The sequence below is a fragment of the Oncorhynchus mykiss genome, chromosome 16, assembly GCF_013265735.2.
Source record: "Oncorhynchus mykiss isolate Arlee chromosome 16, USDA_OmykA_1.1, whole genome shotgun sequence".
Classification (NCBI taxonomy): Eukaryota; Metazoa; Chordata; class Actinopteri; order Salmoniformes; family Salmonidae; genus Oncorhynchus; species Oncorhynchus mykiss.
Genome location: NC_048580.1, coordinates 67459278 through 67473715, shown reverse-complemented (window position 1 = coordinate 67473715; position 14438 = coordinate 67459278). Strand labels below are relative to the sequence as shown.

The following is a 14438-nucleotide window of genomic DNA, read 5'->3' as shown; positions in this document are numbered from 1 at the left end:
AACAGAGTTCCTGTATCCTCTTCACCTATTGGAAGGAGACCGTGTCGGTTCTGTTGGACTCAGACCGGACTTCACTATGTGCCATAGCCAGCTACATCGACGAGGCCTACATGGATCTGGGAAGAGACTTTCTGGAAGTTTAGTCCCTGGGAAGCCGTCTCTGGAAAAGGGAAAAGATGGGTGGATGGAAAGAAGAGAGAGAAAAGAGGAGAGGCAATGTCTCAATCACCTGAAGACTGAACAGATCTGAGCGCTCACTTCTTCACATAGCTGTTATTCAGGGATCCATCGGTGTACAGAATGACTGTGTGCACAGTTTTGGGCATGTGTATGTATTTTTGCATGTGTGTGGATATGCTTTAGTGGGTGTGTGTGGATATGCTTTAGTGGGTGTGTGAGTATTGGCTGTAGGAGTGGATGCGTATGCTTGTGTCGTGTGTGTGGATATGCTTTAGTGGGTGTGTGAGTATTGGCTGTAGGAGTGGATGCGTATGCTTGTGTCGTGTGTGTTTAGCAGTGGAGGCTGGGGAGAGGAATTATAGGAGGACGAGCTCATTGTAGTGGCTGGAATGGAATAAATGGGTTGGGTTAAACGTGGTTTCTGTATGTTTGTGTTTGATACTGGTCCATTTATTCCATTCCAGACATTACAATGAGCCTGTCCTCCTATAGCTCCTCCCACCAGCCTCATCTGGTGCATAGCTGTGTTGGGGTGTGTCACATGCTGGAGTTTCCATTCTGTTTTATCTGTGGGGGAAAACAGTCAGCCGATCAGCAGCCTTTCACTAACGGAAGGGAGATTTCTCGTACCCGGTTGTCACTAGTTACCACAGCCACAAAGTCATAACCCCCTGCCTATTTCTCTAATTTCTATTCTTAAAATGGAATTTCAAACCTAACTTTAACCACACTGCTAACCTTATGTCTAATCTTAAATTAGGACTAAAATGCTAATTTTTGTTTATATTAATTATTACGTTATAGCCCATGTAGTCTTTGTGGCTGTGGTAACTAGTGGAAACCTTCCTACCCTCTGGCAAAAAAACGACGGTCCAACTTCATATTGAGTGTTACCAAAACCCTGCATTTACATGGTAATTACACTGGTGGATATAGTGGGTACACATACACGGTTAGTACTTACAACTGGTATACCTGTTTTGGTGCTAGTGTAATAGTCAAACACGAAGGAGAGGTTTTAACACAATCCATTTTGAATTTGTTTGCAGATATAAAGCATGTTAAATCCATTTTGTTGTGCAGTCAACAGTCAAGTACACCAACAGGGAAAAGAACATTACTCTATCTAACGGTATCTCATTACCATGTCAAAATGTTTTAGCGACATTTAATACAAGTGGGACCAAAACATTGATATTTAAGGGACAAGCAATTGTTTTATTTTGGTGGTCTAAAAAGGGACTCTATATTTAAAGAACTGATCCATGTAAATTATAAAGTATTTAGGCGAAGGACAAGGTCGATACAAGGCTCTGGAACATGGGACTCGCCAGAAGCATGAATGTCTTGTGTCCGACAACACAGAGGAAACCTGACTGGCCATCCTAAAATACTGTTAGGAAAGATGCTTAACTTATGGCACGAGGATACGAGACTCCCTGTTTCAGAATGTGTATCTGTATGTGACACTGGGCTGATGTCTGAGCTCTTCTCAGAAAGTGAGTGAGAGTATGTGTGTGTTCATCTAATACACAGGTAAGTTATCTGTAACTTCACTTTGTAAAGCGAATGAGATAAATAATAGAATACCACTTTGGATTCGTCTTTTTATTTAAGTGCTTTAATTCACTACAACACATGGATGTAAAGTACAATCTATTGTTGACAATGGACAGTCCTGTCAAAGGCTATTTAAGTATTTCATCTTTTAACATGGCGTTGGTTTGTGTTAGTCTTATCACAAATCATTGCTATTTGAACACACATGTCAAATACTTAACACCCATTGCAGTCATCTGAAAGCACAAGAGTTTAATCAAGGAGTACTAGCAGGCCTCCACTTCATTCTGCAAGCAGACTTAAGTCAGGCCTGAGACTAGACCACTCAAGAACACTCCACACGTCTTGGAAAGCCATTTCAGAAGACGGATGGGTTCTCCTGTTACATTTTACATGGGCTTTGCTAGTTTCATATTTCTTTTGATCCTAACAAACTCCCCAGTCCCTACCGATGACAAGCATACCCATAACGTGATGCTGCAGCCCACAATATTTGTAAATAGACAGTTTCACTCTGTTGTATTGAACTGTCGTTTTTATTTTAGGCCAAAAAGTTCATTTATTTGCAGGTTTTAACAGCCTTGTTGCAAACAATGTATTTTTTTTAACACAGGCTTCTTTCTTTACACTTTGTCATACAGGCCAGTAATATGAAGTGAATGCAATGTTGTTGATCCTTTTTGTATGTTCAAGTATTGTGGTGTCAGCATCCTGTTATGGGTATGCTTGTCATCGGCAGGGACTGGGGAATTGGGATGAAAATAAATATGAAAGGAGCAAAGCCCACCTCAGTCTTAACCTAACCCTGGGATAGGTTTTATATTTCTGTGGGACAATTACACACATGTTTATGCAAAAGACATACCAGCATGGCTTTCCAAGAGGTGTTGATTGGTTTAGTCTCAGTCCTGACTTAAATTTGCTTAAAACAAGATTTAAATATCGCTGTCTATCAATGAACCCGAACCAAATTTACTGAGCCTGAGCAATTTTGACAAAAATGCTGGATATACAGTGGATTCGGAAGATATTCAGACCACTTGACTTGTTCTACATTTCGTTAAGTTACAGCTGTGTTCTAAAATTGACAAGAAAACTAATTTTCCTTATCAATCTACACACAATACCCCCATAATGACAAAGCGAAAACAGGTTTTAATACAATTTAGCAAATTTATAACAAAAAAAGATACCTTATTTACATAAGTATTCAGACCCTTTGCTATGAGACTCGAAATTGAGCTCAGGTGCATCATGTTTCCATTGATCATCCTTGAGATGTTTCTACAACTTGATTGGAGTCCACCTGTGGTAAATTTAATTGATTGGACAGGCACACACCTGTCTATAATAAACGTCCCTCAGTTGACAGAACATGTCAGAGTAAAAACCAAGCCATGAGGTTGAAGGAGTTGTCTGTAGAGCGCTGAGACAGGATTGTGTTGAGGCATAGATCTGGGGAAGGGCACCAAAACATGTATGCAGCATTGAAGGTCCTCAAGAACACAGTGGCCTCCATCATTCATAAATGGAAGAAGTTAGGAACCACCAAGACTCTTCCTAGAGCTGGCCGCCCAGGAAATCTGAGCAATCGGGAGAAGGGCCTTGGTAAGGAACCAAGAACCTGATGGTCAATCTGACAGAGCTCCATAGTTCCTGTGTGGAGATGGGTGACCCTTCCAGAAGGACAACCATCTCTGCAGCACTCCACCAATCAGGCCTTTATGATAGAGTGGCCAGACAGAAGCCACTCCTCAGTAAAGGGCACATGACAGCCCACTTGGAGTTTGAGAAAAAGGCACCTAAAGACTCTGAGACCATGAGAAACAAAATTCTCTGGTCTGATGAAACCAAGATTGAACTCTTTGGCCTGAATGGCAAGTGTCACATCTGGAGGAAACCTGGCACCATCCCTATGGTGAAGCATGGTGGTGGCAGCATCATGCTGTTGGGATGTTTTTCAGTGGCAGGAAAACCTGCTCCAGAGCGCTCAGGACCTTAGACTAGGTTGAAGGTTCACCTTACAACAGGACAACGACCCTAAGCACACAGCCAAGATGATGCAGGAGTGGCTGCCGGATAACTCTCTGAATGTCCTTGAGTGGCCAAGCCAGAGCCAGGACTTGAACCTGATCGAACATCTCTGGAGAGACCTGAAAATAGCCATGCAGCGACGCTCCCCATCCAACCTGACATAGCTTGAGAGGGCCTGCAGAGAAGAATGGGAGAAACTCCCCAAATACAGGTGTGCCAAGCTTGTAGCGTCAAACCCCAGAAAACGTGATGCTGTAATCGCTGCCAAAGGTGCTTCAACAAAGTACTGAGTAAAGGGTCTAGATACTTATGTAAATGTGACATATCAGTTTTATATTTTAAAAAAATTAGCAAAACATTCTAAAAACCTGTTTTTGCTTTGTCGTAATGGGGTATTGTGTGTAGATTGATGGGGGGGGGGACAATTTAATACATTTTGGAATAGGGCTGTAACTTAACAAAATGTTGAAAAAGTCAAGGGGTTTTGAATACTTTCCGAAAGCACTGTATACGGGTGACCACTTAGGTTAACTAAGTGTGACCTCCGACCTTGTTCTCCTACAGCTATTTGTTCAGTGTTCTGGCTGAAGGAGATCTTGGTACCATAGCCTCAGGTTCCACTAGCCTACAATTATACTCTGCTACACAGAGCGAGAAGCAGAGAAAGGTGAGTTTGGTTAGCTTCTCGAGGTCAGTTAACTTTCTGACAAATTAATAACTTAAAGTCATGCTGTGCCGTGTGACCCTTCATTTTAATGATTGACAGACACTATGTGTTTAACTAAGGAGCTAGTTAGGCTACTGTATGTGGTGAAGTGTGTTTTTCATGTTTCATGTTTTTCGTGTTTTTCATACTAACATTGTCCACTTGCTGCTCCAGCTTGACCTTGGCCTTGCTCAGCATATTGACCTTATCCTCCCCGACCAGCAGGTTAGTCAGGGCCTGCTGGTAGGCCTCCTGCAGGGCCGCCTTCTCTTTGGTCAGACACAAGATGGACTCGGGCTGCCGGTGGGCCTCCTGCAGGGCCGTCTTCTCCTTGGTCAGGCTCAGCATGGACTCGCCCAGAACACCTATCTCCTCCATCCGGTTCTACACCTGAGGACAGAAAGGGGGAACAAACGATGTGGTATAAATATGAAAGTTCGCAGTCATTGGACTCTGGAGCAGCGGAAACGCTTTCTCTGGAGTGATGAATCACGTTCACCATCTGACAGTCTGATGGACGAATCTGGGTTTCACAGATGCCAGGAGAACACTACCTGCCCGACTGTATAGTGCCAACTGTAAAGTTTGGCGGAGGAGGAATAATGGTCTGGGGCTGTTTTTCGTGGTTCGGGCTAGGCCCTTTAGTTCCAGTGAAGGGAAATCATAACGCTACAGCATACAATGACGTTGTAGACAATTCCGTGCTTCCAACTTTATGGCAACAGTTTGGGGAAGGCCCTTTCCTGTTTCAGCATGACAATGCCCCTATGCACAAAGCGAGATCCATACAGAAATGATTTGTTGAGATCGGTGTGGAAGAACTTGACTGAACACCGACTGTGAGCCAGGCCTAAAGGCCCAACATCAGGGCCTGATCTCACTAATTCTCTTGTGGCTGAATGAAGCAAGTTCCCGCAGCAATGTTCCAACACCCAGAAGAACGGAGGCTGTTATAGCAGCAAAGGGGGGAGGACACTCTATTAATGCCCATGATTTTGTAATGAGATGTTCAACGAGCACGTGTCCACATACCTTTGGCCATGTAGTGTATCTGATATATACAGCACATTAAATTGACTGATCAGAGGTTTACACGACAGGAATGCTGAAAAGTATATCTGCGGGCATTGAGCCACCCCTTTGCTTGGGTACCAGTATGTTTAGCTAACATTCCAGTGCTAACACTCCAGTGCTAGCCCCCCTACACTGGCTTCCTGTTAAGGCAAGGGCTGATTTCAAGGTTTTACTGGTAACCTACAAAGCATTACATGGGCTTGCTCCTACCTATCTTTCCGTACTACACGTATGCTACGGTCACAAGACGCAGGCCTCCTAATTGTCCCTAGAGTTTCTAAGCAAACAGCTGTAGGCAGGGCTTTCTCCTATAGAGCTCAATTTTTATGGAATGGTCTGCCTACCCATGTGAGAGATGCAGAGATCTCAACCTTTAAGTCTTTACTGAAGACTCATCTCTTCAGTGGGTTATATGGTTGAGTGTAGTCTGGCCCAGGAGTGTGAAGGTGAACGGAAAGGCTCTGGAGCAACGAACCGCCCTTGCTGTCTCTGCCTGGCCGTTTCCCCTCTCTCCACTGGGATTCTCTGCCTCTAACCCTATTACAGGGGCTGAGTCACTGGCTTACTGGTGCTCTTCCATGCCGTCCCTAGGAGGGGTGCGTCACTTGAGTGGGTTGAGTCGCTGATGTGGTCTTCCTGTCTGGGTAGGCGCTCCCCTTGGGTTGTGCCGTGGCGGAGATCTTTGTGGGCTATACTCAGCCTTGTCTCAGGATGGTAAGTTGGTGGTTGAAGATATCCCTCTAGTGGTGTGGGGCTGTGCTTTGGCAAAGTGGTTGGGGTTATATCCTTCCTGTTTGGCCCTGTCCTGTGGTATCATCGGATGAGGCCACAGTGTCTCCTGACCACTCCTGTCTCAGCCTCCAGTATTTATGCTGTAGTAGTTTTTGTCGGGGGACTAGGGTCAGTCTGTTATATCTGGAGTATTTCTCCTGTCTTGTCCTGTGGGAATTTAAGTATGCTCTCTCTAATTTTCTTTCTTTCTTTCTTTTTCGACCTAGGACCATGCCTCAGGACTACCTGGCCTGATGACTCCTTGCTGTCCTCAGTCCACCTGGCCGTGCTACCTGTCCCAGACCTGCTGTTTTCAACTTCCTAGATACAGCAGGAGCGGTAGAGATACTCAATGATTGGCTATGAAAAGCCAACTGACATTTACTCCTGAGGTGCTGACTTGTTGCACCCTTGACAACTACTGTGATTATTATTATTTGACCATGCTGGTCATTTATGAACATTTGAACATCTTGGCCATGTTCTGTTATAATATCCACCCGGCACAGCCAGAAGAGGACTGGCCACCCCTCATAGCCTGGTTCCTCTCTAGGTTTCTTCCTAGGTTTTGGCCTTTTTAGGGAGTTTTTCCTAGCCACCGTGCTTCTACACCTGCATTGCTTGCTGTTTGGTGTTTTAAGCAGGGTTTCTGTACAGAACTTTGATATATCAGCTGATGTAAGAAGGGCTATATAAATTAAAATTAGAAAATGTGATTCCACTCCATGTGATTGGCCAAAATGTTTTAGCATTGCAAAGAGGGGCAAGGAGTAGAACAGTAGTTAAAGAGACCCAGACTAATCCCTCCCTGCTCACCTTGTTCTCTGTGGCATGTCTCTCCTTCTCCACCTTGGCCATGATGATCTCCAGATCTGTCTTTCTTCAGCTCTGCACACACGTCCTCCAGCTTGTGGTTCTTGGCGTTCAGGCTGGTGTTCAGGCTGGCGTTCATCTCCTCATCCTCAAGTCTTTCCTTCAGCTCTATGACCTTGGCCTTGATCAGCAGGTCACAACCTGCATCCATCAGGTTGTCCTGCTCCTGGGGGTCAGGGGTCACACAGAGAGAGACTTCCTGTTTAGTGCATCTTCTTAGCATCTCTTATCTTGATTTATGGCCTAATCGTTTCTGGTCTATTCTGATTAGGTCTACATTTATCTTGTCTGATCATATCACATGTTCACTTTATCTTATCTCATTGATCCTTATCTTGCCGGTATCCTGTTGTACGGTGTAATATCTTGATGTTATCTGTAAACACTCACTGCCTGCAGCTGTAGTGCCAGGTCATTCTTCTCCTGGATCAGGGCCACCTGTCTCTCATGCAGCCCCTTGTGGTTTGCCTCAGACTTGTCAACCACGTCCTTCAACTTGGCAAACTCCTCCTTGAGTGTGGCCAGCTCCTTCCCTGCTGTGGTGCTCCTCAGGAGAGGCCTGAGCTTGAAGAAAAGCAGGGCCAGCTCCTCTGCCGTGGTGCTCCTCAGGAGAGGCCTGAGCTTGGAGAAAAGCAGGGCCAGCTCCTCTGCCGTGGTGCTCCTCAGGAGAGGCCTGAGCTTGAAGAAAAGCAGGGCCAGCTTCTCTGCCGTGGTGCTCCTCAGGAGAGGCCTGAGCTTGAAGAAAAGCAGGGCCAGCTCCTCTGCCGTGGTGCTCCTCAGGAGAGGCCTGAGCTTGAAGAAAAGCAGGGCCAGCTCCTCTGCCGTGGTGCTCCTCAGGAGAGGCCTGAGCTTGAAGAAAAGCAGGGCCAGCTTCTCTGCCGTGGTGCTCCTAAGGAGAGGCCTGAGCTTGAAGAAAAGCAGGGCCAGCTCCTCTGCCGTGGTGCTCCTCAGGAGAGGCCTGAGCTTGAAGAAAAGCAGGGCCAGCTCCTCTGCCGTGGTGCTCCTCAGGAGAGGCCTGAGCTTGAAGAAAAGCAGGGCCAGCTTCTCTGCCGTGGTGCTCCTCAGGAGAGGCCTGAGCTTGAAGAAAAGCAGGGCCAGCTCCTCTGCCGTGGTGCTCATCAGGAGAGGCCTGAGCTTGAAGAAAAGCAGGGCCAGCTTCTCTGCCGTGGTGCTCCTCAGGAGAGGCCTGAGCTTGAAGAAAAGCAGGGCCAGCTTCTCTGCCGTGGTGCTCCTCAGGAGAGGCCTGAGCTTGAAGAAAAGCAGGGCCAGTTCTTCACCATTGTAAACGCCAAGAAGTTTTACTGGATTTGTCTCTATTCATGGGTGAGAAGAGGAGAATGGTTTTTGTGCACTAAGGTCTGCGTTTTAAAAGGAATGATATTTGGGACTGATGTTCATGTTATGTTCATGAGCTATTGGGGGACATTTTTTTGTATTTAACTAGGCAAGGTAGTTAAGAACAAATTCTTATTTACAGTGATGGCCTACTGGGGAACAGTAGGTTATCTGCCTTGTTCAGGTGTAGAACGACAGATTTTTATCTTGTCAGCTCTGGGATTCGATCCAGCAACCTTTCCGTTACTGTCCCAACGCTCTAACCACTAGGCTACCTGCCGCTCCATGAGAGGCTGTCTGAGCTCCTCGCCATGCGGCAGGGCCAACTCATGAGTCTGGAGAGACGCAAGATGTTGGAGGAGAAATAAAGATCACACGTGAAGCGGTTTCACTGGGACGGCTCTGTATGAGTTTTCAGGCCCAACCCAAAACGTTTTTAGCAGTGTTTTCTATGCAAAATGTGTGTGTGTGTGTGTGTGTGTGTGTGTTGTTAGTGTGTGTATTTGCCCCCAAGTTTGTCGGTATGTACATGGCATGCCTGAAGTATGAGTGTGTCAGCACTTGGTTGCTTTACATTGTGTGTGTGTGTGTGTGTGTGTGTGTGTGTGTGTGTGTGTGGTCCTGGTTGAAATAGCCTGTTATAACCTCCGGGCGCTAACTGGCGCTTAGAAAAACAGGAGGGGTTGACACATGGCCCTTAAAGAGCAGCACCTGTCATGTCCTCCAGCCCCATTTTAATAACAACCCATTTTCCCTGGCCCCCTTTGTCCATGGAGCCTGGAGTTCAGAGCCTCCACATAGCTGGAATAACCTGCCAGGTAATAAGGGATTAAGTTCTCTGGTTTCACAGAGGGCTGGAGTTTCACGTAATAAAATAACCTCTACCTGACCCACAGTGTGTCTCCTGCCTTGCCTTGCCAGTGATTCACTATTGATATACTTCCCCCGGCCAGCATGCTTGCTGTCTCCCAGTACCCACTATTGTAAAGCAAATGAGACAATGGCCTGCGCCCGCCAAGCCATATTTGGTAAGCAGGGCACACACACCGATCTAATTTAGAACAAAAAGGGGTGGGAGGGATCTAGACCACGCCCACACGTTGACTGACCAGTTCATTGGACACATGACAGGGACATGTAAGGGTGGAAAGCCATAGGACGAAGCATTCTAGCTACCTTTTATAGTCTACTGCTCTACAGCACATTTCCAAAAAGCTCTACTAATACACACATTAGAATTCGTAACATATTGTACGTTTTGTGATAGTCGTAACATATTGTACGTTTTTCAAATTCGTTACACCTAATATGAATTGTAATTCGTAACATATCATACGAAATGGGTGATGGACACAAACGAATACATACCATACGAAATGTAACATATGGATTGGCCTGGATCTACGTACAGAATAATACGAAATGTTCTGAGACGCATACTGACAAGTAAGTCTGTCCCAAACATAACGTCAACCGATGAGGAGTGGCCATATGCTTTAAGCTTCAGCCCCAACACCAGACACAACTGGAGATGAGATCTCAAAACACAAGAATCCAGCTTCAAACTCACTCAGGTGCATCAGTACCAGTCATACAGTACCCACCTTGGTGATTCATTCCAAACTTGTACTGGGTGTGGTCAATGTGTCCAGTGATCTCAGCAGCTTCTCCACAGCCTTCCTGCTGTCCACAAAGGATTCCTCAGGGATGGCCATGGGGTTCAGGACCTGCACAGGATAACACACACACCAGGGAACACGTCATTGACTCTTCACATTATTGCCATTTTGATAATAAGATGGTACACGCGTTTGTGTCTCTGTGATTTTTAAAGTTTTACATGTATACATGTGTTACAGAGAGGTACTATGCCCGTCGTAGTTTGAACTCTGCATAGAGGATCCGGTTGGGGAGGCCCTTCCTGCAGATACGGAATTCCCTCCAGTACTCCGTTACACCGCAACTGCAGAAGGACATGGAATGGGTCCATGCCTCCTGGGACAAAGATGACTGAAAGAGTCAATCTTACCTCATCCTTGTCCTCAGTCAGAGGCATGAAAGAGTGGAGGTAGCACAGACTTAAAGTGATGTTCATGAGCTGAGTTACCGAAACATCACTGTAAGTCTTAACTACTTCCCTCTCAACTCAAGGCAGGTCATCAGAGCACCTCTAAATACTCACCTTCTGATCTCTACGAAACCACACAACTCCGATACCTAGAGACACTGGTAATGCCAGCCTGTCTCTACCTCACTCTTACACACCCTGTGAAGCTGTGACACGGTCTGGAAGGAGGCCCCTTTCTTCCTCTTCTCTTGTGAAGCTGTGACACGGTCTGGAAGGAGGCCCCTCTCTTCCTCTTCTCTTGTGAAGCTGTGACACGGTCTGGAAGGAGGCCCCTCTCTTCCTCTTCTCTTGTGAAGCTGTGACACCGTCCTCTCTCCGAACCTTCTTGAACTTCGTGTTGCCAAAGTGCATGATGGACCCCACTATTTTATAGCAACTGTACTTCTCCTCAGGAGTGAAGCCCAGACTGTCCATTGCATACGGAGGAGGGGTCAGGCAGAGAGAGAGGTCAGAGGTCAGAGAGTAAGGAGAGTAAACATAGTAAACAGAGTGGAGCAAAGATCATTAGTAGAAAAAGGCAGTCATCTGTGGCCAACAGTTCCTCCTCGTCAATTACGTTCTCCACTGTTGTCACACCCTGGGAGCAAAAGTGGTAGTGGAGGGGATTGGTGGACATCAATAACATGTATGGAAGATCAACAAGAAGCACTGTCAAAAGCTTAGAAACTTGGAGAACTCTGAACAGATGAAACTCTAAAATCCAAAAGCATGGATTGATTCTCATGATGTATGATTCTCATGAGAAAACATATGGCCCAGAGTTACACAAATGTATTTATATTTTTAGGCATTTACTTACTTATTACATACGTACTATTTTTAAACGTTGTGTAAGCACTGTGAACATATTTAATCTAAATGAGGATTAAATCATTCCAACATGACATTGTTGTAGACTTACTGCACAGCATGTCAATGTAGGCGTTGTCAACGATTGTGCGCCTCTTGCCTTTGTTGAGAGAGAGAGCGCTTGGTTGTGAAACAAAATGTCGCCCACATAGAGGGAGAGTCTCTCTGGTTCAGAACAACCTGTTTATCCTCCTTAGAGCTCCTCTATGGCATTATGTACAGAACTGTGACTCACATAGATCATCCACGTACTGTAGCGCCTGGTGAGGTTGAAGAGCACAGAGGCTTCATTGAGGGTGGTCAGTGTGACCATGTCCTAAATCATGTCTATACTTCAGAGGGTTCATCTGCTGTTTGTCATCCTCCTTCACAACCAAAGTATTAGGGAGAGTTGGGTAAATCTGTAGTCAATTCATACAGTTAGCGGATAATCTATCACTTCATTCTAGGGACTCCTGCGCCACAGCATTTTCAACTTTTGCTAATAATATTTCACATAGATTCTATTAGATCTGCAAATATTTTTAATTAAAACAAATATATTGTCACAAATGTGACAACAGTGCACTTCAGAACAAAGTAAAATTATTTTGAATTAGATATGGACTGAATTACCTACACCTACTCATTCATTCAAGGGTTTTTCTTTATTTTTTTACTATTTTCTAAATTGTAGAATAATAGTAAAGACATCAAAACTATGAAATAACACATATGGAATCATGTAGTAACCAAAAAAGTGTTAAACAAATCTAAATATATTTGAGATTCTTCAAAGCAGCCAGATTTTGCCTTGATGGCAGCTTTGCACACTCTTGGCATTATCTCAACCAGCTTCACCTGGAATGCTTTTTCCAATAGTCTTGAAGGAGGTCCGACATATGCTGAGCACTTGTTGGCTGCTTTTCCTTCACTCTGTGGTCCAACTCAACCCAAACTATCTACATTGGGTTGAGGTTGGGTGATTGTGGAGGCCTGGTCATCTGATGCAGCCCTCCATCACTCTCCTTCTTGGTGAAATAGCCCTTACACAGCCTGGAGGTGTGTTGGATCATTGTCCTGTTGAAAAACAAATGATAATCCCACTAAGCACATACCAGATGGGATGGCATATTGCTGTAGCATGCTGTGGTAGCCATGCTGGTTAAGTGTGCCTTGAATTCGAAATATATCACCGACAGTGTCACCAACAAAGCACCATCACACCTCCACCTCCATGCTTCATGGTGGGAACTACACATCCTTTCACCTACTCTTCATCTCACATAGACATGGCGGTTAGAACCAAAAATCTCAAATTTGGAGTCATCAGACCAAAGGCCAGATTTCCACCAGTCTATTGTCCATTGCTTGTGTTTCTTGGCCCAAGCAAGTCTCTTCTTCTTATTGCAGCAATTCACCCATGAAGGCCTGATTCACGCAGACTCCTCTGAACAGTTGATGTTGAGATGTGTCTGTTACTTGAACTCTGTGAAGCTTTTATTTGGGCTGCAATTTCTGAGGCTGATAACTCTAATGAACCTATCCTCTGCAGCAGAGGTAACTCTGGGTCTTCCTTTCCTGTGGCGGTCCTCATGAGAGCCAGTTTCATCATAGCGCTTGATAGTTTTTACTCTAAAAATTCTTGAAATGTTCCAGATTGACTGACTTTCATGTCTCAAAGTAATGATGGACTGATGTTTCTCTTTGCTTATTTGAGCTGTTCTTGCCATAATATGGACTTGGTCTTTTACCAAATAGGGTTATTTTCTGTATACCACCCCTACCTTGTCACAACATAACAGATTGGCTCAAACACATTAAGAAGGGAAGACATTCCACAAATTAACTTTTAACAAGGCACACCTGTTAATTGAAATGCATTCCAAGTGACTGCCTCCTGAAGCTGGTTGAGAGAATGCGAAGAGTGTGCAAATCTGTCATCAAGAAAAAGGGTGGCTACTTTGAGGAATCTCAAATATAAAATATTTGTTTAACACTTTTTTGGTTACTACATGATTCCATATGTGTTATTTCATAGTGTTGTCTTCACTATTATTCTGCAATGTAGAAAATAGTAAAAAATAAAGAAATGAACATCATTATGTTGTATTCAACTGCAACGAATAGCCTACCAACACTTACATCTTTGGTCTCCACAGTGGCTTTTGTCACCATCCAGTTGTTTAACCTTCACCTCAATGTAAGCCTCTTTCTCACCCGGGATCAGCACTTGTATTGTACCTGAGTGAATGGGCATTTAGAAGACAACAACTGAGTGGCAAAAAAACATTGCGAAATTGTCAATATTCTCATTGTCAGCTTCCATACACTCCACAGAAAGTGTTGTATGGAATTTGAAAAATAAAATTGTTGCATTTCTGGTCTTGAATCTGACAGTGCCATCAAATGCATAATTGTCCTTGGTGAGGCTGGTGAGACAGAACGAAGTTGCCTCCCGAACTCTTTAATTTAATTCAAGTTGAACACGCTGACAACTCCGGATGAAGAACAAGCGACAGCGCACCTACAATGGATAAGCGCAGTAACGGAAACACATCGTTGGAGACATGCTCAAAACTACCGGAGGTCCATTTGAACTGTAAAATGTGACTACGCCTATTCTTATATAATTATGGTTAGCTGATGTCATAAATTCATGTTCGATTATTTACAGTATTCATCACTCACTAATATTTGTAAACATGGTACATGTGGTGTGCTGATTCAACAAGTTACTCCAACGCATGCAATGTGTAAAGAGTTGCGTTAATTTGTTATAATGGCGTAATTACGCATCAATTGTAGAGTAAATGGAACGCGCATGCATCCGGTGTACTAACCTTTGAGCGCACTGTAAAAGTTTGACCGGTGTGCGACAGTGTCCCTTTTATTGTCCTCCTCAAGGTCAGGGTTAGGGGAGCTACGTCAGACAGCCCCATGTGTTCC

At 44.7% G+C, this 14438-nt stretch overlaps 2 protein-coding genes across 9 annotated transcripts in view; one reads left to right on the top strand and one right to left on the bottom strand.

Annotated features, from left to right (window-relative positions):
• The window catches only part of LOC110492592 (short transient receptor potential channel 4-associated protein), a 20708-nt gene extending 18936 nt beyond the window's left edge, over window positions 1–1772 (top strand). For both annotated transcript variants that reach the window (XM_036947602.1, XM_036947601.1), the window contains one exon: window positions 6–1772. In XM_036947602.1, the coding sequence (XP_036803497.1) occupies window positions 6–143 (138 nt within the window). In that variant the 3' untranslated portion in view covers window positions 144–1772. The remainder of the gene's footprint in view (window positions 1–5) is intronic.
• On the bottom strand, window positions 23–14438 carry LOC110492593. 7 transcript variants are annotated; one of them, XM_036947604.1, is made up of 9 exons: window positions 14333–14438; window positions 13635–13733; window positions 11563–11875; window positions 10799–11067; window positions 10138–10260; window positions 7589–8511; window positions 7142–7364; window positions 4634–4870; window positions 23–160 (listed from the first exon to the last, which is right to left on the bottom strand). In XM_036947604.1, exons 5-8 carry the CDS (start codon window positions 10148–10150, stop codon window positions 4707–4709), a joined length of 1323 nt encoding a protein of 440 aa, XP_036803499.1. In that variant the 5' UTR covers window positions 10151–10260; window positions 10799–11067; window positions 11563–11875; window positions 13635–13733; window positions 14333–14438; the 3' UTR covers window positions 23–160; window positions 4634–4706. The 7 variants fall into 7 exon arrangements, with proteins under 7 accessions (XP_036803499.1, XP_036803502.1, XP_036803501.1 ...); XM_036947607.1 differs by having other exon boundaries at window positions 11746–11875; XM_036947606.1 differs by having other exon boundaries at window positions 11563–11770.

Coding starts and splice junctions, on each gene's coding strand:
- LOC110492593 (XM_036947603.1), bottom strand. Junction 7,365..7,588: donor TGGCACTACAGCTGCAGGCA/GTGAGTGTTTAC, acceptor CCTGACCCCCAG/GAGCAGGACAACCTGATGGA. Junction 4,871..7,141: donor GACATGCCACAGAGAACAAG/GTGAGCAGGGAG, acceptor TTCTGTCCTCAG/GTGTAGAACCGGATGGAGGA.